Source organism: Vidua macroura, chromosome 9, assembly GCF_024509145.1.
Source record: "Vidua macroura isolate BioBank_ID:100142 chromosome 9, ASM2450914v1, whole genome shotgun sequence".
NCBI lineage: Eukaryota > Metazoa > Chordata > Aves > Passeriformes > Viduidae > Vidua > Vidua macroura.
The window spans coordinates 30,444,074-30,468,522 of NC_071579.1; the positions used below are offsets into that span (position 1 = coordinate 30,444,074).

The 24,449-nt window shown below is 43.1% G+C and overlaps 1 protein-coding gene across 2 annotated transcripts in view; it reads left to right on the top strand.

Moving 5' to 3' along the window:
• PATJ (PATJ crumbs cell polarity complex component) overlaps positions 1–24,449 on the top strand; it is a 133,954-nt gene that overhangs the window by 75,244 nt on the left and 34,261 nt on the right. For both annotated transcript variants that reach the window (XM_053985055.1, XM_053985054.1), the window contains exons 26-29: positions 1,708–1,904; positions 9,352–9,443; positions 17,736–17,808; positions 20,434–20,526. In XM_053985055.1, the coding sequence (XP_053841030.1) occupies positions 1,708–1,904; positions 9,352–9,443; positions 17,736–17,808; positions 20,434–20,526 (455 nt within the window). The remainder of the gene's footprint in view (positions 1–1,707; positions 1,905–9,351; positions 9,444–17,735; positions 17,809–20,433; positions 20,527–24,449) is intronic.

Genomic DNA, 24,449 nt, shown 5'->3' on the forward strand with positions numbered 1-24,449 from the left:
TGCTGTTCCATTACTAAGAAGAGAAAACAGTTTCCAAATCCATGTAGCAAACCACACCTCTAATTACACGTTGACCCCATTAGTTAAGACATACATTAAAGAACCATGCAGCTACACGGATTGCCATTTATTTAACAAAGTTACATGAATTTTTGGGGGCATATAATTGATAGTGACAAATGAGCTTTCTAATTTTTTTTTTTTTTTTTTTTTGGTGATGCTCTGATTTTGTGCAGAGCTCTGTAGGGCTTTAGCAGCTTCCCAGGGATAACATCTCACCCTGACTGTACACCCTGGGGATTTTAGGCTCAGGCACTGGGGATTTTGAGCGTGGCAGGAAAATGTCAGCCTGTAAATGCAGCGAGGGGGGAGCTGGTTGCTCTCAGTGTGGGTAATTCTCTTGGGTGCAGCTGGGGCTGGAGATGGAAAGCTGCTCTCCATGTCCCAGCAGGTTCTGCCAAGGCACAAGGGGCTGCTGCAGCTGGAACAATTACTCAGAAAGGACCCTTGGAGAGAAGAGCCACTGGGAACATCCCATGTGCAGCTAAATCACCCTGACAGCACAGGGGCTGTGGAAGGAACTACCTCATCTTCTTTCTTCTCAGCAGTTTTTGTTCACTTTTGGTTGCCTCCCTCTCACCTTCCCCAGCTCTTTTCCCTCTTTCTCGTTGTCATGGGAACATTCACTACAGCAGTTAAATCATGCTATTAAAATATGTTTCCCCAGGAGAGTGGTAGTAGCTAATATTGATCTAGTTCCTGCTGCTGACTCAGGGATATGGTTGAACATATAATATCCCTTATTTCTCCTTTTTTATGCATAATGCAGCAGTTTCTTTCACCTTGGGCTCTGTGCTAAAGGTGACACCCAGCCACAGGGGTGTGCTTTGACTTGCTCTTTCAAGTGTGTGGCCCAGCTGAAGGGTGCAGGTGGTGCTTTAAACTGGGGAAAGCAGACAGGAAAGAACTGCCCTCCCTAGCAAGGTGATAGATGTTTGTATGCCAGTGGTGAAAAGACACTCAGATTAACCTGTCAGCATCCCCAGCCACGCTGTGTGCTCCGAATAACTTCGTAAATATATCGAGCTCTGTCACAGGAATGCTTGAAATGCAGATGAAAGACAAATAACTACCTTAATATCAGGTGAGGCTGCATTTAAAAATGCAATCACTCATCTCCATTGTCACTGACATCTGCTCTGCCTAATCAGCCCATGGAGTTAAGCAGAGCGTGCTGAGAAGATTCCTGAGTCACCAGGAGGAAGCAGAAGGCTTTGCCTTGAGATGTGAGCTTGCAGTAATGTTTGAGCCATTAAGGGCTTCACTTCCCCGCAGTGGTTAATTAACCAGCTCGAACTTTACGAGAGTTTCCTGAATTTGATAGGTTTTGTAAGGTAAAGGTGCCTCTGGAATTTCCTTGTTTACCCTCCTTTCTGAAAAGTTTTGGTTTGGAACCAGGCTGTTGTGCAAATAATTAAAAACAGTGTGGGTTTCATGTGAACAGTATTTGCAGCTGATGCTTTGTTTTGCTGTGTGACTGATACACACAGAGCAAATGATGTTTTAGAGTCTGTGCTGAAAAGACCTCTGTTAAAAACACTTATTTGCTGAGAAGCCATAAATTTCTGGCATATTTGTGCATGTTGTTGAACATCTGCATGTAACTCATTTTATGTTCTAACTCCCTTTATGTTTTGACCTTCCCAGAAAAAATCAGGCAGAGATATGCAGATCTCCCGGGAGAATTGCACATTATTGAGCTGGAGAAAGACAAGAATGGGCTGGGGCTCAGCCTGGCTGGCAACAAGGACCGCTCCAGGATGAGCATCTTCGTGGTTGGGATCAATCCCGACGGCCCCGCGGGACGGGACGGGCGGATGCACATCGGGGATGAGCTCCTGGAGGTAAAACTCTTCCCTCTTCCTTTGGGGATGAGCTCCTGGAGGTAAAACTCTTCCCTCTTCCTTTGGGGATGAGCTCCTGGAGGTAAAACTCTTCCCTCTTCCTTTGGGGATGAAATCTTTGAGGTAAAACTCCTCCCTTGATACACTTTGGGGATGAGTTTTTTGAGGTAAACTCTTCCCTGGATGCACATTGGGGATGAACTCCTGGAGGTAAAACTCTTCCCTGGATGCACTTTGGGGATGAGCTCCTGGAGGTAAAACTCTTCCCTCTTCCTTTGGGGATGAAACCTTTGAGGTAAAACTCCTCCCTTGATACACTTTGGGGATGAGTTTCTTGAGGTAAAACTCTTCCCTGGATGCACACTGGGGATGAACTCCTGGAGGTAAAACTCTTCCCTCTTCCTTTGGGGATGAACTCCTGGAGGTAAAACTCTTCCCTGGATGCACTTTGGGGATGAGCTTCTTGAGGTAAAATTCTTCCCTGGATGCACTCTGGGGATCAGTTCCTCAGATAAAATTCTTTCCTGAATGCACTTTGAGGATGAGTTCCTCAAGGTAAAAGTCTTCCCTAGATACACTTTGGGGAGGAGTTCCTCAAGGTAAAACTCTTCCCTGGATGCACTTTGGGGATGAAATCTTTCAGGTAAAACTCTTTCCTAGATGTACTTTGGGATGAGCTTCTTGAGGTAAAACTCTTCCCTGGATGCATTTTGGGGATGAGTTCCTTGAGGTAAAACTCTTCCCTAGAGTACTTTGGGGATGAGTTCCTCGAGGTAATTGTTCCCTTCAGCGTGTGCAGAGAGGGAGAGGCATCTTGAACCTTTAAATAAAGCCTGGAAGTGGAATTAGGTGGCTGAGCGAGGAGCTGTGCTGATTTATGCCAACTGAGAACTTGGCCTTTGGCAGGTAAATGTGTTTGCAGTGAAACAAAAATCACTGGCCTGTGAAAAGCAATGTCTTGTCAGCAAAGTCTGTGCTCTCAGCATGTTCACAAGCTCTGCGTGGGGAGGGGCTGTTGAAAGGCAGGAAGGGGACAGTAAATCAATCCTTGGAGTGCATGTGTGGTTTACAGGGAAATTCACACTTTTCGATAAAAAAAAAGCCAAAACCCCCTCAACGTTGCCATATGTGTTTTTACAGATGACAGGGATATTCCCCATCCTGAAAATAAATTTCATGCTATAATCTGTTTTGATCTGTTGCAACTTAAAATACTTATCTTCTGTAGTTGTGTCTGGCACGAGTTCACCCACGAGGCAAGAGAGCTCGTTAGCAAGTGGAGCATTTTGTCTTCACTTTTTCTCCAGTCTCCTTGCTTCACCTTCAGCCTGAAAACACAGCTTTTCCTTCACTTCATCTGGTTCTTGGGCTGTTGCAAAATGACATTTTAGCTGCGGTACCTGCAGTGATTCCCCACGTGGTGATTGCTTCAGTGGTTTAAAAAAATCATCCATCCCTGGGGATCTTCCCCTTGGAGAGACTCTCAGTGAGGAGCAGGGATTTGCTGACCTGCTGCTCTCTGTGGGTGGGGATGCTTTGAACTTTCAGCAACTCTCTGTGCAGTCAGAAAACCTCCTAGTTTTTCACATTTCTTGACTCAAAAAAGAGCAGTTTGGCTGCCTGGGGGGTACCCTGGGAATAGTCAGAATTGTCCAAGCATTTTTCATTGTCTAACAGTTCTGTAATTAGGGAGTTTCAATACACATAGTACAAGAAAGAACTTTTTTTTTTTTTTTTGCTGTAGAAGCACCATCATCTGAAGTTGATTTCATTTTAAGTGTGAGAAAAGGTATGAAGGTCTGGACCATAATGGAGTAGGTTAGGAAAATTGCTTTCTCCTTCAGAATGATGTTTTTTCTATCCCTGACACTGAATTCTAATGGTAAAAAAAAAAAGGGAAATTGTTACATTTTGGGTGTGTTGAAAGAACTGATGGCACTGTTCTCCTGTGCATATCATAGGTAGTTCCTGGTAGAGCAGAGGATCTAAAGTTAAGTACTTGGAAGAGGCACCATGTGGGATTAATCACATGTACCTCAAGGCTGGGTTTTGCATGGATGAGCCACATTATGAGGAGCATTTCCCAAAGTGATGGTGTTGCCATCATTCCTCTCCCTGTTAAGTTGGAAATAATTTTTTTTTTTTTTCCCTTCAGTAGAAGGAAAGTGAGAGTCTCCATCTCAAAAATGCCCAGATTCAAATAAAAATTCAAGGAGGCTTTAGTAACTACCTTGTTAATCCGATTTAAGATGTGCCTTCAGTGGGCAGGAGTACAATTCCTCACAGGAAAGGATAAATTCAAACATCCTGCACTACAAAGGGCTGGGTTGTGCATTAGCCATGTGCAGTGAGACGACAGAGCTCACATCTGGTTCTCACCTAACTGCATGTTTAAGGTACATTTACATCTGCATCTTTAATTACACCTCAGATTTCAGTACTGGAAGGCCTCAGCAAGAGAAGGGATTCACATCTTGGGAAGCCTCTGGCGTTCCTGGGCTGTCCTGGGATGCCCCATTTGGACAGTCATGCTCCATTAAAGCAGAGCATGCCACTGCAGGGTGTGCAGATTATTCCCTGTGGCTTTTGCTGGAGTTCAGGTTAATGGGATGGCCATTTAGACAGATAGATATTACCTGTTCATTTTTCTTGTGAACTGGAGTTTGACTAGATTCAATTGAAGGATGTGGGATGCTGCCAGGCTGCCTCAGCTCCTTATTCATAAAATCTTTAGTTGCTGAACTAATGAAATACCAGCTCACTTTTAGCTTCTGCAAACAACAGTAGCCTTTTGGAGGAATGTTCCTGGCTTGTTTTCACAACCTGACATGGAGGGACATGCAGATCACATAAAAAACCTTCATGTGATCATGATTTTTTAATACCTCTTCAGTGATGTATTTTGAATGGCTGTGTGCTGGAGAAAACAGCTTTTTTGGGGAAGAAGGTCCTTTCATCCTACTTTTATACATGTGGGAAAACTACTTGGGTCAGAATTTGGTCCCTGCACAGGAAAGTTGTTTTTTTTTTTACAGGACACAAGTCTTTTCTGTTCTTTTTCCAAGCTTTTCTGTTCTTTTTCCAAGCAAAGGAACCATCTGTGGTGCTCCTGCCTCGCCCTCGTGCTGGTTTAGTGCAGGTGTCTGCCCTGCTTCGTGTCTTGTTAGGCTGGGCTCAGTGCTGGGGCTGATTGTGCCCAGCATGGCCCTCAGCAGGTTCACCTGGAGCTGTACCTGTGCCTCGAGCCCTGCTGCTCCCAGCTCTGCATGGGCCTGTCCTGTCAGGAGCTTCTGTTCACACTGAATAATCCACCCTGCTATTACCATTATTATTATTATTATTATCATCTCCCCAGGAGAGAGTCAACTCAGTTCTATTAATAAACCAGGCTGCTCAGAGCCCTCTCATGCTGAATTACTGATGTTGGCATGTTCTGCCAGCTCCCCTTCCCTTGCTGAAGATGGGGCAGGATTTGGAAAGAAACTGCTCGTTTGGATGTGGAGCTTTCCCTGCCCATGGTTGGAATGAGCTGACCTTTAAGGTCCTTTCCCACCCAACCCTTTCTGTGTTTTATTCTGTGAGGCCACAGCACCTCTTGAAGGAGTTAAAACTCCTTTGTTTTGACTCTGAAGAGTCAAAAATCACTGTAGAAGTTTTCCTGTTGTCACAGCTCCAAGCCAGAGAGCTTTTGTGCTAAATGCATTTTTATTGCTATTTTATTTTAAGGTGCTTAGATAAACAGAAGTTATGCTGCAATAATATAATAGATACAGCAGTATTTTGCCCAAGTAAATGAGCTCCCCAGCCAAACTCACAATGCCATTTCTGTTCTAAGGTGTGGGGGATTGGCATTTAATTCTCAGTTTATTTATTGTGGGATCACAGAACAGAATCACAGAATGGTTTGGGTTGGGAGGGACCTTAAAGTTCATCTCCTTCCCTGGGCAGGGACGCCTTCCACTATCCCAGGGTGCTCCAAGCCCTGTCCAGCCTGGCCTGGGACACTTCCAGGGATGGAGCTTCTCTGGACAAGCTGCTCCAGTGTCCTTCTGGTCCTTTCAGAAGGATGCAAATCCTTTTTTGGTGTGCTTTGTGTGCAGGCTGGGTTTTTTTGGGTGGTGATTTCCAAGCTGGCAGCAGGTGAGGCTGGCAGGGGGAGGTTGCTGGGCAGGAGGGCACAGGGATCTGTGGCTTCTCAATGTCCTTTCTCCACACTCCCCAGGTGGGGGGCCACAGGGATCAGCTGCCAGCTCAGAGCAGGATATTTTCTGTCCTTACAGATTTTATGCTCTGTTGATCACTTTAGATGATGCACATGTTTAAACATGTGCCCAGCAAGAATTTTGGAGAGGGAAATTCACATTCTAATTAGTTTTTCTCTCCAATTTTTTCCTCATGCTTTAGTCACTTGGGAGCTTGGTGTACTTTATGGGGTTTCAGTATATAAAATTTGACTGATAAAAAAAAGGCTTTGAAACTTTCCCCATTGTTTCAGAGAGTCTGGTTGTATCTTGAAATGCTACAATTCCTGTGGTAAGAAGGAACCCAGTGCATTGTACAAAGAAATAATTATTACAGAAAGCTAAGCCAGTATTTTTACTAGCTTTGGGGTATCATTTAACTTGATTTTCATAAAAATCAGATGATACTAATTTTATGGATTTCCATTACTGCCACACAGTAAAAACAGTGTGGGTTGGTTTTTTGGTTTTTTTTTTTAATATCCGTATCTAATGTTTCTCTTCTGCAAATTAAAGTTTGAGAAGCAAACAATCCTGGAGATTTTTTCCCTCTGAACCCAAGAGCTCGGATTTCAGTGAGTTTGTACTTTCTGCTACTTCAGTGCATGAAACTGTAAACCAAAACTTCTGTAGGTGAAGGCAACAGTACATTTGGGATCTGTGATTAAATCTGCCATAAAGCAATGTGTGATTACTCCAAAGGCTGAACTTGTGTGCTGACCTGACCTCATACCTGCAGCAAGTTTTTATCTTTCTCCGAGCTCTGCTGACTTTCCAAGGACTTATGGAAAGAGACATTTCAAGAAGAGTTGAGGTTGATTTAGATCAGTTTATTTCTTTTGCTTAGTCCAGGCTTTGTTTTTCCTTTCTAATCTCTAATGCAAAAAGTAAAGCACAGATTTATATAGGCTTTGACTCCCAGAGTACTATTTGGTTAATCTGACATGTTACTTTATTTAATTTGAAAGATTTAAAGTGGTGTTTCTTCTGAAATCCTAGATGTTCTCTGTTTTGTTTTATTTAAGTAGGCTTTGGTGTTTTGCTCATCGCTGTGGTATCTGCAGCTAATGAAGCATTAATTTATTTTGCAAAAGAAAGTGTACTTTAAAAAAAAATAAAAGAAAAATTAATACTATGTGTAATAATTCTGTAGGACAGCCCAAAACCTTGTGGAGATAAATTGCTTTGATTATACTTTCATTTTGGAGTAATTAAATAATTATAACTTAGAGACCCAGCTCACAGCTAATTAAATTTTGGACTATTTGATACATGTAGTGAATAGGATTAATTTAGCCAGAGTAAAGACTATAAATTTCAATCTAAGAAGTCTGCTGTTTAGGAAAATTGATGGTAATTTAACTAAATCCAAACAATTTGTAAAGCATTCAGTATTCCCAGGTAACCATTTCTTCTCAAACTCAGAGAAATTAAGTCAACAAACTCACTGAAAATTTCAAGTTGAGCTTGAAGGCAGAATGCAGCTGAGCATTCATTCATTTTTGCTGCTGGATTTTTAAATTGATGTTTGATTAATGAAGGATGACCCAGGACGTTGCTTCTCACCCTGCCTTTTCCACCATGGCAGCTGCAGAGAGAGCCGTATCAACTCTTTGGGAATGGTGATGTTATTTCCTTTTAGACCTTGCTTGGGTCCCTCTTTGTACAATAAAAGACTTGGTAGGTAAAAGTTTTGCACTTCAGTCCCAGTCAGTGACCAATTGTTAGGGGATTTAATCTTGCCCTTGCATTGTCCTTATTTAACCAATGAACTTGCATCATGTTTTGACCCGCTGAAAATAAGATTTGTGAATATTCCTAATGTGTCTGACTAGCCCATATCACAGCAGACTGGAAGACTTGGCCTGTTACTTCTTGTTTGAATGAGAAAAAAAAAATATCCTTCCAAGATCACAAACCCAGAATCCAATACAAACATCTGCAGTAACAAAAATTCCTTCTGTAGTCACCACTGAATTGTTCCTGGGCTCCGTTGTCGTTATTGTTTTAAGCAGCATTGGTATATCAAATGTGAATGTAAATATTATGTTGTAAATTTAGAGTGGGAGGAAAAAAACTGCAGTATTGTTTAGGTTGGAAAAGTCCTCTAGGACACAGAGTCCAACTGTTCCCCCAGCACTGCCAAGGCCACCACTGCCCCGTGTCCCCAAGTGCCACAGGGATTTTAAATCCCTCCAGGGATGGGGACTCCCAACACTGCCCTGGGCAGCTCTGCCAGGCCTGGACAATCCTTTCCATGAAAAAATTTTCCCAAATATCAATCTAAGTCTCCTCTGGTGTAAATTGAGGCCGTTCCCTCTCCTCCTGTCCCTGTTCCTGTGAGCACAGCCCAGCCCCCCCGGCTGTCCCCTCCTGGCAGGAGCTGTGCAGAGCCCCCTGAGCCTCCTTTTCTCCAGGCTGAACCCCTTCCCAGCTCCCTCAGCCTCTCCTGGTGCTCCAGCCCCTTCCCCAGCTCCATTCCCTGCCCTGGACACGCTCCAGCCCCTCAATGTCCTTTTTTTTTTTGACTGTGGACTCCAAAAGTGACCCCAGGGCTGGAGGTGCCTCAGCAGTGCCAGCACAGGGCTTGGCCACACCAGTGCTGACCAGTGCAGGTGCCCTGGCCTTGCTGCCCACCTGGCTCCTGTCGTGGCCAGGCTGTTTTCCCCTGGCAGCTGCAGCATTTCCCTGTGTCCAGAGCAGTGCTCGGCGTCTGCTGCTGTGTGGATCCGTCGCAGCAGAAGTGATGCAGCATCACGTCCTCAAATTGTCCTTCATGTCCCTGACTCCCACTCCTGCTCCCTTCAGCAGAGCTGAGGAGTCAGCACAGTCTTAGCAGCCAGTTTTCCTGACTGGCCAGAGCCTGCAGGCAGAGTGCAGGAATCTAAACATCTGTGCTGTTGTCACATCTGTATGATTCTCCTCAGATCAAGCTGCTTTCCAAAAATCTGGGAATAATCCTTAAAACCCATTCAAGGGATCTGTGGAGGGAAAAAAAAATATATATATATTTCTCTCATTTGTGGTTTACTAATAACAGTGAATTGGCTCTGCATTGGTTCCTGTTTTATGCAGATCAAGATTTGGAGACCACATTTTCTTTGAGTCTTATCTCCTTATCCCACAGTAAACTTGGAAGTCTTGGTGGTATAAATTAGAACAAGGTGTACTCCTCCACTTACATGAAAATCGTTTTCTTTTAACAGATAAACAACCAGATATTGTATGGAAGAAGCCACCAGAATGCTTCTGCAATCATTAAAACTGCCCCATCAAAGGTCAAGCTGGTTTTCATACGGTAAGAACCATTCTCAGCAAAACATTTGTTGCACTTTAGCCTGTTCCATGACATATTTACATATTTAGCCTGCTTTGCACATGCTGAACTTTCTCAGTTCTCTTTGAAGCTGAATAAGCTTTTTCCCTGAGTATTCTTCTTGGAACAGTTGAAGAGTTCTCCATAATAATGGGAAAAAAGATCTAATGGAAATGAATGCTTATTTTAGGGGTGTCTGCTGAAGACTTGAGCTGTTCCTCTTGGGCTTGGGAGCTGCTTCTCCCACAGCTTCCTAAAGTGCTTTGGGATGGTTCTGCACGGGGTTGGAGAGGGTAGCTTGTTCATCCAGCCAGGAGGGAGTGGAGATGGTGCAGAGGCTTGGGATTGCTGGGAGAGGAGCAGGGATGAAGCACAAGGAGCGCAGGCTGGCTGGAAGTCTGAAGGATACTTTTGTGTGGGCATCAAAAGAGGATTTTGAAAGTGAGCAAGGGCTTGTTTGTACAGAGGGGAAGCCTGGCTTTGCCAAGGAGGACTGGGATGGATTGTGTGGGAGGGAATATGCTAAAACATCCTTTCATCTGCATAAAAATTACATGTGGGCATTTTTCTTTCGCTCCGAGCATGAAAATTTTTCCTCTTTGTACACGAATTAAAGACACCTGCGTGCATTCCCTCAGTAGTTCAGGAAGTGTTGTTCTTCTGACCCTGGGCAGGAGGTCTGGGAAAAAGCTGCCTCTTTCCCAGGACTCATACATGCTTTAACAGGCTGGAATTCCATAGATGTGTATTTATGAATAAATTCCAGCTGTGACTTTTGTTGGGGGCGCTTACCCCCATGCCATTTTATAAGGTGCTCTTCCCACCAACACATACATCATACTTGATATTGTTTTATATTCCTGGCTCATCCACAGCCTCCCTGTGAACAATGTAATAATCTGTGGGTGAATGCATATAAACGTGTACGTTCACTGCCACGGCTCTGCCTGGTGCAGCGTGCCCAGAAATGATGGAAGAGCAGCATTAGCACCGTGAGGAATGAGTTGCTATCCTTGGCAACTCAGAGGACCTGGAGGAGATTAATGCTCTTGCCTGTAGCTCCTGTGTTACTTTTCCCCAGCCATTGAAAATTCAACGTCACGTCCCACGGCTCACTCACCATTATTTAATTGCCTGTGGAAAACGTGTCTGGTTGGAAGCTCCAGAGGCAAAACCACGACTTGTGGGAGCCCAAGCCAAGAGTGGGGACTCCTTGCAGCCTGCCCTGGTGCTCCAAGCAGAACTCCAGGGAATGGGCCCTGTCAGAGCCACTTCCATGGGCTGCAGATCCTTGGCGTGTCCTTTGGATCCTTGGCGTGTCCTTTGGATCCTTGGTGTGTCCTTTAAATCCTTGGTGTGTCCTTTGGATCCTTGGTGTGTCCTTTAAATCCTTGGTGTTTCCTTTGGATCCTTGGTGTGTCCTTTGGCCTTTGAGACACAAAGGCCATGTAGGTTCTTAGCTAAAGTTCTCCTTTTCGGATTGTGAGTTTCAAGGCGAAAATTTATCTCCAATATTCAGGAAACACCAGAAAGAGATATTGGAAATACTATTGGGTGATTCTTGTTTCCATCTCAGAGATTTAAAAAAAAAAACAACCCAATTTCTCCTTTGAAATGCTGCTGCTGTGGTTGTAAACTTCCATCTTCCCAAGAGCACATCTTGTCACTGCTCTTGGCCTTACACTGGAAACTGATGGGTTTGTTTGCTCAGCCCAGGCAGGCACTGGAACAGCAATAAAAGGGAATTCTCCCACTGAGAGGATGTCCTCAGTAACTGGAGCATTGCCCCAAACATGGGGAGAAAATTTGTTTTTTGATGTGTGGTTGAGTTCTGGCAAAGGCAAATTAGACTGTCTCTCTTAAATGTGGATTTTAAGGACAAACAAGAATTATTTGCTCTTCTGATGAGCCCAGTCTGTCTTGATGCTTCCCATTCCTCCACCTCAGACCACAAACCCAGTGGATGCTGCTGAGTGAAAACATGAGCTGTGGCCTTTTTGTGCCTCTGGATTTGTTTTGGCTACGTTACACCACAGCTCACCATAGCAAAATGACACAGACTGCAGGAGTTGTGAGAGAAATTAATTTGGTCTCTGTGTTCATAAAAATATGAATATTCTCATTTCACCAGTGAAAAACCTGAGTAGATTATAATTTTGCAGAAACGCATCAATCCACAGCCTAAAAAGGTTCTGACTGAGCTGATTCAGGGCATAAAAGCCAAACTGGTGGAATTTCTGGGCTATTCCAAGTGCCCTCTCTGATACCCTGAGGCCTTTTTTCCCTGAGATTCAGGATGCTGAGTGATAAGCATGCTGCTTTCCACTTGGAAGCAGGAAACAGCATCCAGGTTTTCCTATTCCTGGTGTTTTGGTTCATGTGCAGGGCAGGGGGATGTTTCCATAAACTCCTTAATCAGTTGTGAAAGAAGCCCAGAAATTCCTGGGCACAGAAAAGCCTTTCTGTGAGAGCTGTAATAACTATCATTAAATAACTTCAGAGAATCACAGAATGGTTTGGGTTGGAAGGGACCTTAAAGATTATCCAGCTCCAGCCCCAAATTTATCTCTTTTTCTGGACAAAGATAAAGGATAAAAGGTATCCTCAGCCTTTTTGACTTTTTGCTAAAATCCTGTAAAATTTACCACGTGTGCTGTAAAAGTCTGTTCACACTTTTTTTACACCCAGGTAGTGTTACAATTGGATTCCCACCCTTTCCTGGAATTTTTGCTGATGAGACACAGCTCAGTAGCTGTTGTGAGAATCACAGACACCCCCTTATGTTTGAAGGCCTCTCACTCTGCTTTATGAGCATCTTTTCCTCAATTAAGTTGACGATGATTATTTAAAACAGTTGATTTTGGCCAGATTCCAAAATATAAGTCTTAACACAGCTCTGTTTCCCAGTGGTCTCATTAATTACTTGAGCTTCTAAAAGATTTGCAATTAGAGTGTCACTTTCCTTTTTTTAGGGGCAATAAGGGACGTAATGCCTTAGTTGCCTTTTGAAATGCTTGCTGTGATTCTCCAACAGGAATCAGGCAGGTAATAATATGAGAGAGGGACTCTTTTAGGAGTGTCTGTGCCCCAGTTCCCAAAATAAGATGTGTTTCTACCCCTTGTGGGTTTTGTGTGTTGTAAGTCCATCCCTGTCACATGCATAATCAAACAATATAATCAGATTTTACATCTGGAGTAGGAAATCCAGTTTACATCAGAATGCTCTTTTACAGTGAGAATTTTATGATTCAGCAAATTCAGTGTTTTTTCCCTGCTCACTTAACTGCCTTTAATCTGGTTTGGTGCTTCAGTGTTGGCATAATAAGCAGATCAAATATAGCTGAATGCTTGAATCAAAGTGAATTCCACTGATTTCAAACCATCCTCCCATTGTGTTCTGTGAGTCACTCTTTGGTCTACCTTTATCCCTTAAAAGAAAATCGCCTTGTGCTGTGATGAACCATGAGAAATGCTTTAATAGTGAGGGATTTTTTTTCTGATTTAAATACCATCTGTCATCTGTCCTGAGCCCTCCCACACTGCAGCCACTGCTCTGATATTGTTGCTTCCTGCTGGTGGGATTGTGAAGCCCACAAATCTGTCACCCAACCCCTCCTTCCAGTTCCAGGTGGAATCTCCTGTTATTTATGGTGATGTGCAGAGGAGAGAGATCCTTCTGCTCCAAGGACTGGGGAGTGTCTGGGTTGTTCAACACTCCCCACTGCTGTGACTTTGACTCTTCTTTCAGAGCCTCTAGAAGTGACATCTTATGTTTAGTGCCACTCTCAAACACTGCCATGCTTTAGAAATTATTAGAAATTATTTCTATAATCATTAGAAAATTATTAGAAATTATTGCTATAATAATCAGGAAAATATTAGAAATTATTTCTATAATAATTAGAAAAATATTAGAAATTATTCCTATAATAATTAGAAAATTATTCTAAATTATTTCTATAGTAATCAGAAAATTAGTCTAAATTATTTGTATAATAATTAGAAAATTATTCTAAATTATTTCTTTAATAATTTGAAAATTATTCGAAATTATTTCTATAATAATTAGAGAAATATTAGAAATTATTTATATAATAATCAGAAAATTATTTGAAATTATTTCTATAATAATTAGAAATAATAAGAAATAGAAATTATTTTTACATTTGTTCAAACCTACATAACTGGCCATATTTTAAGGGTATAAACTCCTCTTTTTACTTGCTTTGATTGCTGAGGTTCTTTCATGTGGGAAAGCTTTAAAACGAAGCCCTTGCCAGGCCCTGTGTGTGTGCAAGTTTGAACTTTTCCTGTTTTCTCCAGAGCTGTTTCCTCTTCTCTGTCATACACATGTGGGAACAGGCTCAGGAATGGACCAGGAAGTTCAGTAATTTGGGCTCCTTCAAAACCTTTGATGACCTAAGCTGCAGTTGATATGAACATCAGTTGTTCATTTAAAATACCTCTGTGCCTGTGGCTCCCAAGTAATTGGGGATGGCTGGAAAGGAAGTGCAGAACAAGACTGTTCTTGCTGTTGTGGGAGAGCTTTTTCAGGAAGATGCACAAAGGTCCTGCCTTGGAGGAGAAACCCAGTGTGTCTGCTCAGTGTGCAGCTTTCCTGCAGCTCCTCTTTTCCAAAGGAGCTTCCAGAGGGAAGACAAAGATGAGAAAATACAAGAACCTGATTTGGTTTTTTGTTTTTTTTTTTTTAACTTAATAAGCAGGATATGGACAATATAAGCTTTTGATAATTTGCAAGATTTTATGTCCTGGTGTCACCTTACAGAGGAAACATTTATTCCCTTGTTCTACATTTATTTACACTATTATTGCATTTATTTACACTATTATTTACATATACATTTATAAGCTTTCAATAATCTGCAAGCCTTTATGTCCTGGTGTCACCTTGCAAACATTTATTCCCTTGTTCCACAGCTCTGTTCCATGTAAGATTTTTGTGTCACTTCACACAGGCTGTTGGGTTTTCCTTCTGATTCTTGAGGTATTCCCACAAAAAGCATCCACAGCCCCTCTCAAAGCTGTTGCCAAATGCTCTCTCAGTGTTGATGGCTGCAGATATTTTGGCAGGGGGTTCTTCTCCCTTGGTTTAGACATCCAGAGGACGTCTGGAGGTCTGTGATGAGTCAGGAGTTGTCAGGAGCCCTCAGAGAGCAATTCAGTGTGTCCTGAGATGAATTAAATCACGGAGGTGCTGGGGTTGCCCCTCCAAGTGGGTCTGGTTTGGGATTTCTCTTTGGGATTTTTTGGCCTTACAGCACCCAACTGTGTAGGAATTCCCGTTACATAGTGCAATATAAAAACTACTCAGTGCAAATTCCCAACCAGCCAGTGCAAAACAACAACTAAATAACTATTTAGTGCATCACGACACAACTGCAGCTTCCCTTCAGGCTTCCTTCCTGCACCATGGAATGGGTGCTCCCTTTGGATTTATCTTTGCATGTGCCTCTCTTTGGGCTTCTTTTGTACCAAGTTTTTGTGGTATTTAAGTCAGTAGGAAATGTATTTGCCTTTGCTTAAGCTGCAAAGGTGCAGATGGAGCAGAACATCAGGAGTTTTATTTTTTTGGTCTGCAAGACGGGATGGGGAATGTCCAGAGGTCCTGTTTAGACTAGAAAGAAGTAAAATGTACTAAGGAATGAAGACTTTATCTTCTGAATGTGAAGGTTTAGACACCTTAACCCCAAGCAAGGTTGAGCACCAGCAACTGGGAACAGCTTTTTTGGAGGTGGTTCTGGAGCAACTATTGGCAAATATGTGGAATGTTGTCACTGTAATTGGAATATGATGTTCAGACTTCTAAGATGTCTGCCCCTGCATCAAAAGAAAATGATTGCTCCTTTTAGTCGTAAATAAATTCACATTTTAGTTGAGGACACTTGTGGAAGTGGAGAGCAGAAACAGCAATTTATTATTAGATCTGTCACTTTAAAATATATTCCCACTTTGATTCTGCTTTGAAGCATTCTCCTTTGAAGCAGCATTAAAGTATTTAAATATGTACGAGTCCTAGCAGGGGGAGATTACAAGTTGTGACACTGTGTAACCTTGGGGTTTTTTATATTTTTGCAATTTTTTTTTTTTCCCAGGGGAATTACCATAAGTGTTTTTTTATTGCTTGGAATAAAAATGGCCATCCACTTAAAGCTGCATAAAGATATTTTTTCCCCACTGGTGGAAAAAAATTTAAAGGTGTTTGTGTACGAAATGAAAACTAATTTGGATAATTAATTGCACCCCAGTTTGTCATGCAGCTTCTGTCTAGCAATTTTTGGGGTATTTCTTACAAAAGCTTATATATATATATTCCTCTTTATTTCCATGTTTGCTCCTAATTGCACAGCATGCAGCCTGCATTGTGAGCTGCAGAGTGGGGTTGGCTTTCGTGCTGATTGTACCTCACATAAACTATTGTCAGGAAAACCTCTGCAGTCAAGGCAAAATCACAAAATCACTGGGTGATTTATTCCTGTAGGTTAGAAAAGCACCAAGCATAACGAGATCGATGTCTCACGAAGATAAGAGCAGGGAAAACATCCTTGCCCAATATGCCCTGTGGGGTAAAATGCACTTGGAAATTGTGAAATGCTGATGAAATCCAGGGGCTTGGTTCCGTGCCTGTCCTGGCCCTGTGTCTGCACCAGGATGCTGCTCCCAGGCTGGGTTCTCACTCTTGCAGGGCTCTGAGCAGGGCCAGGAGGAGAGGCTGGGAGCCAGGACAGCTCTGAGCAGCACCCAGCCAGCTCCTTTGAATTGTGTGGCTGTGTGCTTGGAGATAAGTAAATGAATTCACCAACCTTTGCCTGCAGGATTTATCGTTTCAGATGCCTGTGACTCCCATTTGCTGCTGTGCTGAGAGCTGTTGGTTCACAGAGTTATTTCTCAGTGATCAGAACATGCTTGCTCCCTGTCTTTCAACCCTTCAGGGGGAAAACGAGACTTTTTTCTTTCAGGCACTTCCATAAAATGTGTTTAAAACCCATAGTAGTCTAATGGCTTATTCCAGAGATTAAAGAGGAAAAGATTCTGCTCGTGTCACGGTAACAAGGAGTGTAGTAGAGAGGACCAGAAATCAAAGCTGGAGGAGCCATGAGGAGTCACTTCCCTTCATCTAAGAACTGTACCTGTGAAGCAGCAGCATCACAGATAAAGGCTGGAGAAGGGACTTTGTGAAAAGGCACAAAGTGACAGGACAGGAGGGAATGGCTTTAAGATGGCTGGGGTAGATTTAGATTGGATTTTGGGAAAAAATCCCTCCCTGTGAGGGTGGGCAGGCCCTGGCACAGGTGCCCAGAGCAGCTGTGGCTGCTCCTGGATCCCTGGCAGTGCCCAAGGCCAGGCTGGAGCAGCCTGGGACAGTGGAAGGTGTCCCTGCCATGGCAGGGGTGGCACTGGATGGGTTTTAAAGTCCCTTCCCACCCAAATCATTCTGTGATGATTGGCCTTAAGTGATATCACTGAAGTCATCTGTTACCTGGTTTCGTTTTACAGAGGCCAAAAAACCACAGAGCTAATTCCAGAAAACAGATCAGTTCAAATGGCAGTTGAGGAAAAACATCAGCAAGGCAAAATGCTGTTAAAATTAAAAAAAAAAAAAACCAACAAAGTAGTGAAATGTCAGCTTCAGAGGCATTTTAAAGAGAGAGAAAAAGATGCCATACATCATAAGCATTTTGGGAAAATAATTCATTTTATATGTAGGGAGAATCAGTGTTCATCTCCTCTTCTCCCTGCATTTTATAAAATCTCTTCCAGGTTTTTACATTGAATTTTTTAGAAAAGACCACAGCAAAAATGAACAAAAAAAAGAAAAAGCAATCTGTTATATCAAACAGGTGTTGTATTTCAGTAACGTGAATGTGAAACTATAAACAAGCTGTTTACAGATGTAGAGACCATTAAAAGAGCCTAAGTGTAAGCACATCTATGTAACTAAGTGTAAGCACATCTATGGATGTGTAGGGACCATAAACTCCAACTGCATCCTCTGATAATCCACACAAAATTAGATTTCCAAAGGCCATGATGTCAGTGTGTCCCAGATGAGCCTCCTCTGCTCCCATGGAGGATGGGATCTGTTGTGGACCAAGGAACCAGAGCAAAAATGAAGTGATTTTCTGAGCTCTGACTCTGGTAAGGAACAGTTGTCATGCTTTTGAGGGTGTTTTTTTAATGGGCAGAACCAACTCCAATGAAAGGTTTGCCCACCCTGGGTTGGTGGGTAATGTGGTGTTTTGTTTTGTTGTGCAGAAGTGAAGATGCAGTCAACCAGATGGCTGTCACTCCCTTCCCACTGCCTTCAGGCTCCCACTCTGCCATTGAGGTAAGGTTTGTGGGCTGTTGTTTTTAATTACATGCTAAATTGGATAGATTAATCATAATTAGCAGCTCGTGATAAGTTTGAGCACCTTGTCTAATTAAACCCCGGGTCATAAAATGAATTGGGAAGAGACTTGGCCTAATAGGCTTATTTTGCCCTGTCTCTTTTTTTATTGATCTGGTTGTTCCTGACAGACCTGCCTGGCACTAACAGCAGCTATTAAACAGGGCACTCACTGCACAGGAGGAAGAGAGGGCTCCAAACTAAAACCTCACCACCTCCCCCTCATAAAAACCTGCCCTGCTCCTCTTTCAGCTGCTCCGAGGAGTTGTGCTGAGGCAGTTCTGCCTGGAGTAATCTTCCAATGCAAAAACAATCTCAGTGTGGTAATTCTGTGATTTTTGTTGCTGCCTCAGCCCCAGTGCAGACTGATTGCTCCCCTGTGCACCAGGGATCCCTGCAGTCACCGCACTCGTTATCATTCTGACATCCCAATAACGGTGTAACTAAATTTTCTAGACAAACTACACGGTTAGCCTCGCTGTTGCTTTTTTAATTCTATTTCTATCTGAGCTAATAAAGCAAAAGATGTTTTGTAATTCAATTGGGGTTTGGTCTTGCCTCAATAAATCCATGTGCATTGAACTCCTGGTATTTCCACGAGCGTGGCTGGGATCCCTCAGCACGGGGCCACGGGAGGTAAGGCTGGATGCATCTCCTGTTTGCACTCTTGCTGTTGTTCTCCACATTCTGTTACCTCTGGTGGCTGCTCCTTGCAGGCCTGGTGCTGCACAGAGCAAGAACTGCTCATGTTTTGTTTGGATCTGAGTCACTTGTGGACAGTGCTTTGGCTTTTCCTTCTCTCCCCCACACCAGCAGCGCATCCCAGGTGCAGCCGGTGCTTTATAAATTACTCAACAATTCACAGAGTTCATTTTATCTTTAATACCTGCATTTGTTCCCAGCTTTGTTTAATATTTGTGCCTTCAGGAGGAAGCACAAAGCTTTGTTTAGGCACACTGTGTCCTGTGGTCAACTGGCTGTAATTAGACTCTACCCAAGTGTGTCTTTGTTTGCCTTTAGAGGTAGATGCTTGTGGGTAGAGTTTCATGCATTAATGGCAAGTTCTGACTATTTACATTATGTTTGTTTTATAAGTAAATACAGGTTTTTACTTCTAGCTGGTATCTTTTTATTATATAAAATCAGCATAACCAAATATAGTGATGTTATACAGAAGTTTACATTGCTTTCTTTGGCAGCTCTTCCTCTCTTTAAATAAAGAAAAAATAGCCTTATATCTTGAAATGGTATCTTCAAATATCTTTGAAATACCACATAAATATTTAACGTTGTGTGTTACATGCACCCTACATGTAACTTGTCAGATCACATTAAACAGCCTGGCTGGTGGAATGGAATATCAGGGTGCCATAGTCACCGTGGATTAAATGTGTTAGTTTTCTTCAGCTCATCTCGTGATCTTTATCTTATCTCTTTATCTGCAGCTTATCTCTTTATCTTTGTATGAAAAGTGATAAACAGTAAATACACCTTAAATCAGGGTCTTGCAGGACAAGGATAAGACTGTGTTGTGGTGTGATACCGAGGGCAAGCCACCAGAAGCAGAGTATTTTAAATATTAATTGCTGTAAAATATGATTTTAGAAGTTTCAATCACCAGAAAGCCACAGAATGAGGTATTTTTTTTGCAACAGTGAACAGAGGTGCTTTGTCCTCTCAAGTGGTGGTCGAGACATTTGAGTTTACGCTTGCTTAAATGTAAAATGTCTAATGAAAATTCAGAAATAGTTTTGTTTCTAGGCCTAAAGAGTCCAGGGGAGGCCACAGAGCTGCCCCAGGGCTGGAGCCGGGCTGGGAGAGCTGGGGGTGCTCACCTGGAGAGGAGAAGGATCCAGGGAGAGCTCAGAGCCCCTAAAGGGGCTCCAGGAGAGCTGGAGAGGGACTGGGGACAAGGCAGGGAGGGACAGGACACAGGGAATGGCTCCCACTGCCAGAGGGCAGGGATGGATGGGATATTGGGAATCAATTCCCTCCCTGGGAGGGTGAGGAGGGGCTGAGGAGAAGCTGTGGCTGTTCCTGGATCCCTGGAAGTGCCCAAGGCCAGGTTGGAGCACCCTGGGACAGTGGGAGGTGTCCCTGCCATGGCAGGGGTGGCCCTGGATGGGCTTTAGGGTCCCTTCCCACCCAAACCATTCCATGATTTTCCCAAGCTGCTCAGACTGTGTGAAGGAAACTGGGACTCCTTTAAGGTGCTGAGCATGGGACAGAGGGCTGGAGAAAGGCTCTTCCTGCCAAGTCCACAGCTTTCACAATTGGCAGGGATTAGTCTGGCCTTGAGAGCTGCCCCTGAATGCAGTTTTGGGAATATCTTGTGGTGCTTTTGTCAGCCAAGTGGGGACCAAGGTCTGCCTTCCCGGAGTTGCATCCCTCATTCACCCCCTGACACTGGGATTATATCAGCTTTAAGTGGATCTTTCTACCTTGTCATGCTGCCCGTTGTCTAAAAAATACAACAGAAAAGGGTAAAACTGTCCAGTTTTTCTGTTTAGCTGTTATGGGGGCCCCGAGCTCTGTTTAAAAGCTGCTGTCAATCCTTTCTCCCAGGACCACGGTGGCACCGAACCTGCAAGTGGCGAGGAAGACCCGAGTTTGGAAGTTGTCATGAAAAGTTTGACTGATGAGGAATCCAACAAAGCTGTGAGTGATTTAGGGCAATATTTAATGTTGATTAGAGTTCAGAATGTGGAGGCTCACTCAGCTTGATTGGTTTTCTCTGCCTTTTTATTGGAGTGTTGCAGCACTTTTGTCAAATAATATCCAGTACACGTAAAAGCAGAATCAAACTCAGCTTTACGTACCCAGCCTGTTTTCATGAACTGAGCACTCAGTAAAAGTTGTTAAAATACCAAGATAAGAGTCTCCACTTAGCATTTTGGCCCTCTCTTGGGTTCTTGGTGAGTGAGGGGATTGGGTTTCCACTCCTGCCATCCATGTGTGACAAACTTTAGAAAAAGCCTGGTCTGTAAATCATATTCTCATTTATATTCATAGCTTCATAAATTCTAAGGCCAAGATGTCTATTATCATAATCTAGTCTTGCCTCCTGAATAACACAGCTATAGAGTTGCTCTCAGTGATTTCTGCATTGAGGCCATAACTTGTGGTTTAATGTGGTTCTGTCAGTGTGCACGGTAATAAATACTGAACTTCTCATTGACACAGGTGGAGATTTTTGTTGTTTGATAGGTCAGGATCATGCATTATCAGGAATCTGAAAGTCCTTCAGGGTGCAACTCTGATTTCTTCTTCTTGGACGCTGTGTTAAAAATTTAAAATGGAAAACATTAAACATGACTAAGCTTGAGGTACCTCAGAATTTGCTGAGAGAGGCTTTTTGCTGCCTGCTCCAGTTTCAAGGAGTGCAGGACTTGCTGTGTGTCCTCAGCTAAGGAAACCTGACATTTCTGGATGTTTTTCCTCTTAGATGTCTTCTTCCTGCTCCATCATGTCTCTAGCAAGGAGTGTCTTGGGAATTGCAAATATAAATTGAATATACATAATGCTCTGTAGCTAGTAAGTGTTTAATTAATGAGTCTGCAAATTCCAAGAGTTAGGAAGTGTTATGTGCTATTCAAGCATCAGAATTAATCACCCATGGATTGATTTACGTCCCTAATGGATTACTAAAAGGTTGAGTTATTGCTGTTTGGTAGCCCAGTGCAGATTCCTCTGATGGGCTGGAACCTAATCAGAGTTTCCCTCTATGTATTTGCAGGTGTCACTCACCTGGTTTTATTGCAGTTCTTGCTCAGCTTGGCAAGAAATTTTAGAGGGATTGCAAGGTAATAGGAGAAACTGCTTAAAGACTGAAGCAGATAAAAGCACATAAAATATGTTACACAAAAGTGAACTTTTGGTGTAGGCCATGGTGCTGTGCAGGTCTTTGAGTGGTGTTAGGGGAGGGGTGAATTTAGTGGGAAAAAGAAATTGCAGCGATCCAAGGTGGGTGTGGAGGGAAGGTGCCTCTGGAACCACAGGAAACCCAGAATATATTGGCAGCAAGAAAGAAGGGAACTGTGGAGCCAAAGGGCACAAGGTGAAAGGTAAAAGAAAAGAAGGAAAAAGAGTTGTCCCAAACAGAGCAATGGCAGAGAGGTAAGAGAAGGCAAAGCCCTGCCCTCAGAAAAGGGTTGGAATTCCTGCAGACCCAGCTGCTCATTCCATAATGCCTTCAGTTGGGCCAGCCCTTGGTTTAGGGGAATGAGTGGATGGAAAAAAAAATGGGAAAAGGCAGTTTCATAATTTCAGAGTGTTCTTACCATCAGGGTTTAATTCTACCTGGGGAATATTTCTGAGTGGATCTCAGCTTTGGGAGTGTGCTGATGGTTCTGGCCCCAAGGGAGTTTTTTCTTAACTGGCATTAAGAGTTTCACTCTGCACTGCAGCACAACAGAAATTGGTGGTTTTGGGGAGGGAGATTTGTCTTGCAGTCTTCTAGTGAAGCAAAAGGAAGCAGTGCCTCGTTTTTCACAGCATGATGTTGCTACCAGAGCCTCAGTGCTACTTCACCATTGTTACTGAATTTCTCAGTCACGTGTCAGGAGAAATCAGGAATGTAAAAGTCAACAAGTAAGATCAAGTTCACTGAGTAAATAAAAAGCATGTGCTTATCAGCAGAGATCTTCCACAAGTATGTACAGCTCAAAGCATGGGCAGGATGTCTCACCAAGTGACAGCTGTAATAAAAGGAAAGTTAAAAAATTCACATCGTTCTCTGTTCATCTGTTGCTGATAAATTTGTCAGTCTCTCACAACATACTCTTTGTTGGCACCTCATCACTTTAAAAGCTATAAAGTTGTATAATGGACATCATTGTAGGCTTGGATGATAAGAAGGGAGAAGGAAAACAACTTTGTTTCTGAACTGGAGCCAGTGGAAGTGTTAGGCAGAGTCTGTGTGTTTATTAGCTGAGGTTTGAGGTGGCCTCCTGGAAGGTCCTGGGTTTCTGAGGGTTGAAGAAATCTGATTTTCTGTAAGGTGTGCTTGGAAAAGAATTGGTGGAGGGGGCTTTGAGATGCTCCTGGAAGATTTAATCTGACAAAGTGAAAATGGTATGTGAGAATGGATTCATTTGCCTTTAAAGGTTTGAACTTGGAACAATAATCTGTCTTCACAACAGACAGAAAACAAATCCTTGAAACTGGCAAAGAGGAGGGGCTGTGTAAAAGTGCTTTTGGATGGAGCTGAGGGGGTCGAATTTGATTAAACCAGTGGGGCTGCAGGCTTTTGACAAATGCTGAGTTTATTTGGTGCTCATTTTGCTCAGGTACCTCTAGCACAGCCTCAGTTAAAAGATCAGGGAGATGTAAAGGTGGTGCCTGGTGCTTTCTTGTGGTGCAAGATGAAGCTTCAGATTTTAGTCACACATCACAATGAAAAAGGGAAGTATGAAGTAATTTTTCATTGCTCATTAAAACAATCTCTCAGAAAATGACAAAGCAGTCTTCCATTCCTCCCCTGACACCTCTGATAATACAATGAGATCACCCCTTTATCTTTTTTTCCTGTTACCCTTTTGGATAATAGTTGCAGTTGTAGAGTTACAGCAAGATTGGAGAAAAATTCAAGGGAAAAAAAAAAAAGATCCTGTGGGGGTTGGGATCTTTTACCATAATAAAATACCAGCAAACAAGGCCAGTAGTTCCAAGCTGAGTTGACTACAATTCTGTTTACTTTTCTTTAATGTAGAAATTGTCATCTTAATTAGAAATTCTTTCTGAGATGCAGAGTGACTTTTGAATATTTGAAAAAGGTTTGGGGTAATCTTTGGAAGTTGGTACTTAGTTTTTCTGCAGACTAGGCTGTTGATCAGGGGTTTTTAATATGGGATAAGAAAAATAACTCGGATCAAAGTGGCCTGGGTTTAGTGAAGAACTAACAAGGGAAGGCACTGTACCTGTCTGGAAGCAGTTGTAAAAGTAGGAGATAAAAATATATTTTCATGTATTACAAAGGTAGAGAAATAAATTAGGCTACAAGTGGAGCCAGTGATTGAAGTACCATTGTTGGAGATCTTTTTAATGAGGCTGGAGGATGCATTTTAAGCAGTTGCTTTATTTAGGAGAGCCAAAAAAAGGAGGGGGAGGAGAGAGCAGATGACTTGGAACCTCTTCCTGCTGTGGGCACTGAGGGGTCCCTACACAAAGCTTGGGAATTGCTGTCCCAGTCATTCCAGAGCTTCCTGCAGCTCTGGAACAATCCCCAAAAATCCCTGCTGTGCACTGCATGCCCTCAGAGCTGAGGGGTGGGATTTTAATAACTCCTGATACTCCCTGTGCTCACAGCAGCTTTGCCTCTTGTAAGTTTTGGGCTTCAGCTTTAGTTGGTGGTACAAATGGATTTACATGGAGAAATCCTGGAATCCCAGACTGGTTTGGGTTGGGAGGGACCTTAAATTCCATCCCGTGTCACCCCTGCCATGACAGGGACACCTTCCACTGTCCCAGGGTGCTCCAGCCTGGCTTTGGGCACTTCCAGAGATGCAGGGGCAGCCCCAGCTGCTCTGGGCACCCTGTGCCAGGGCCTGCCCACCCTCCCAGGGAACAATTCCTGCCCAATA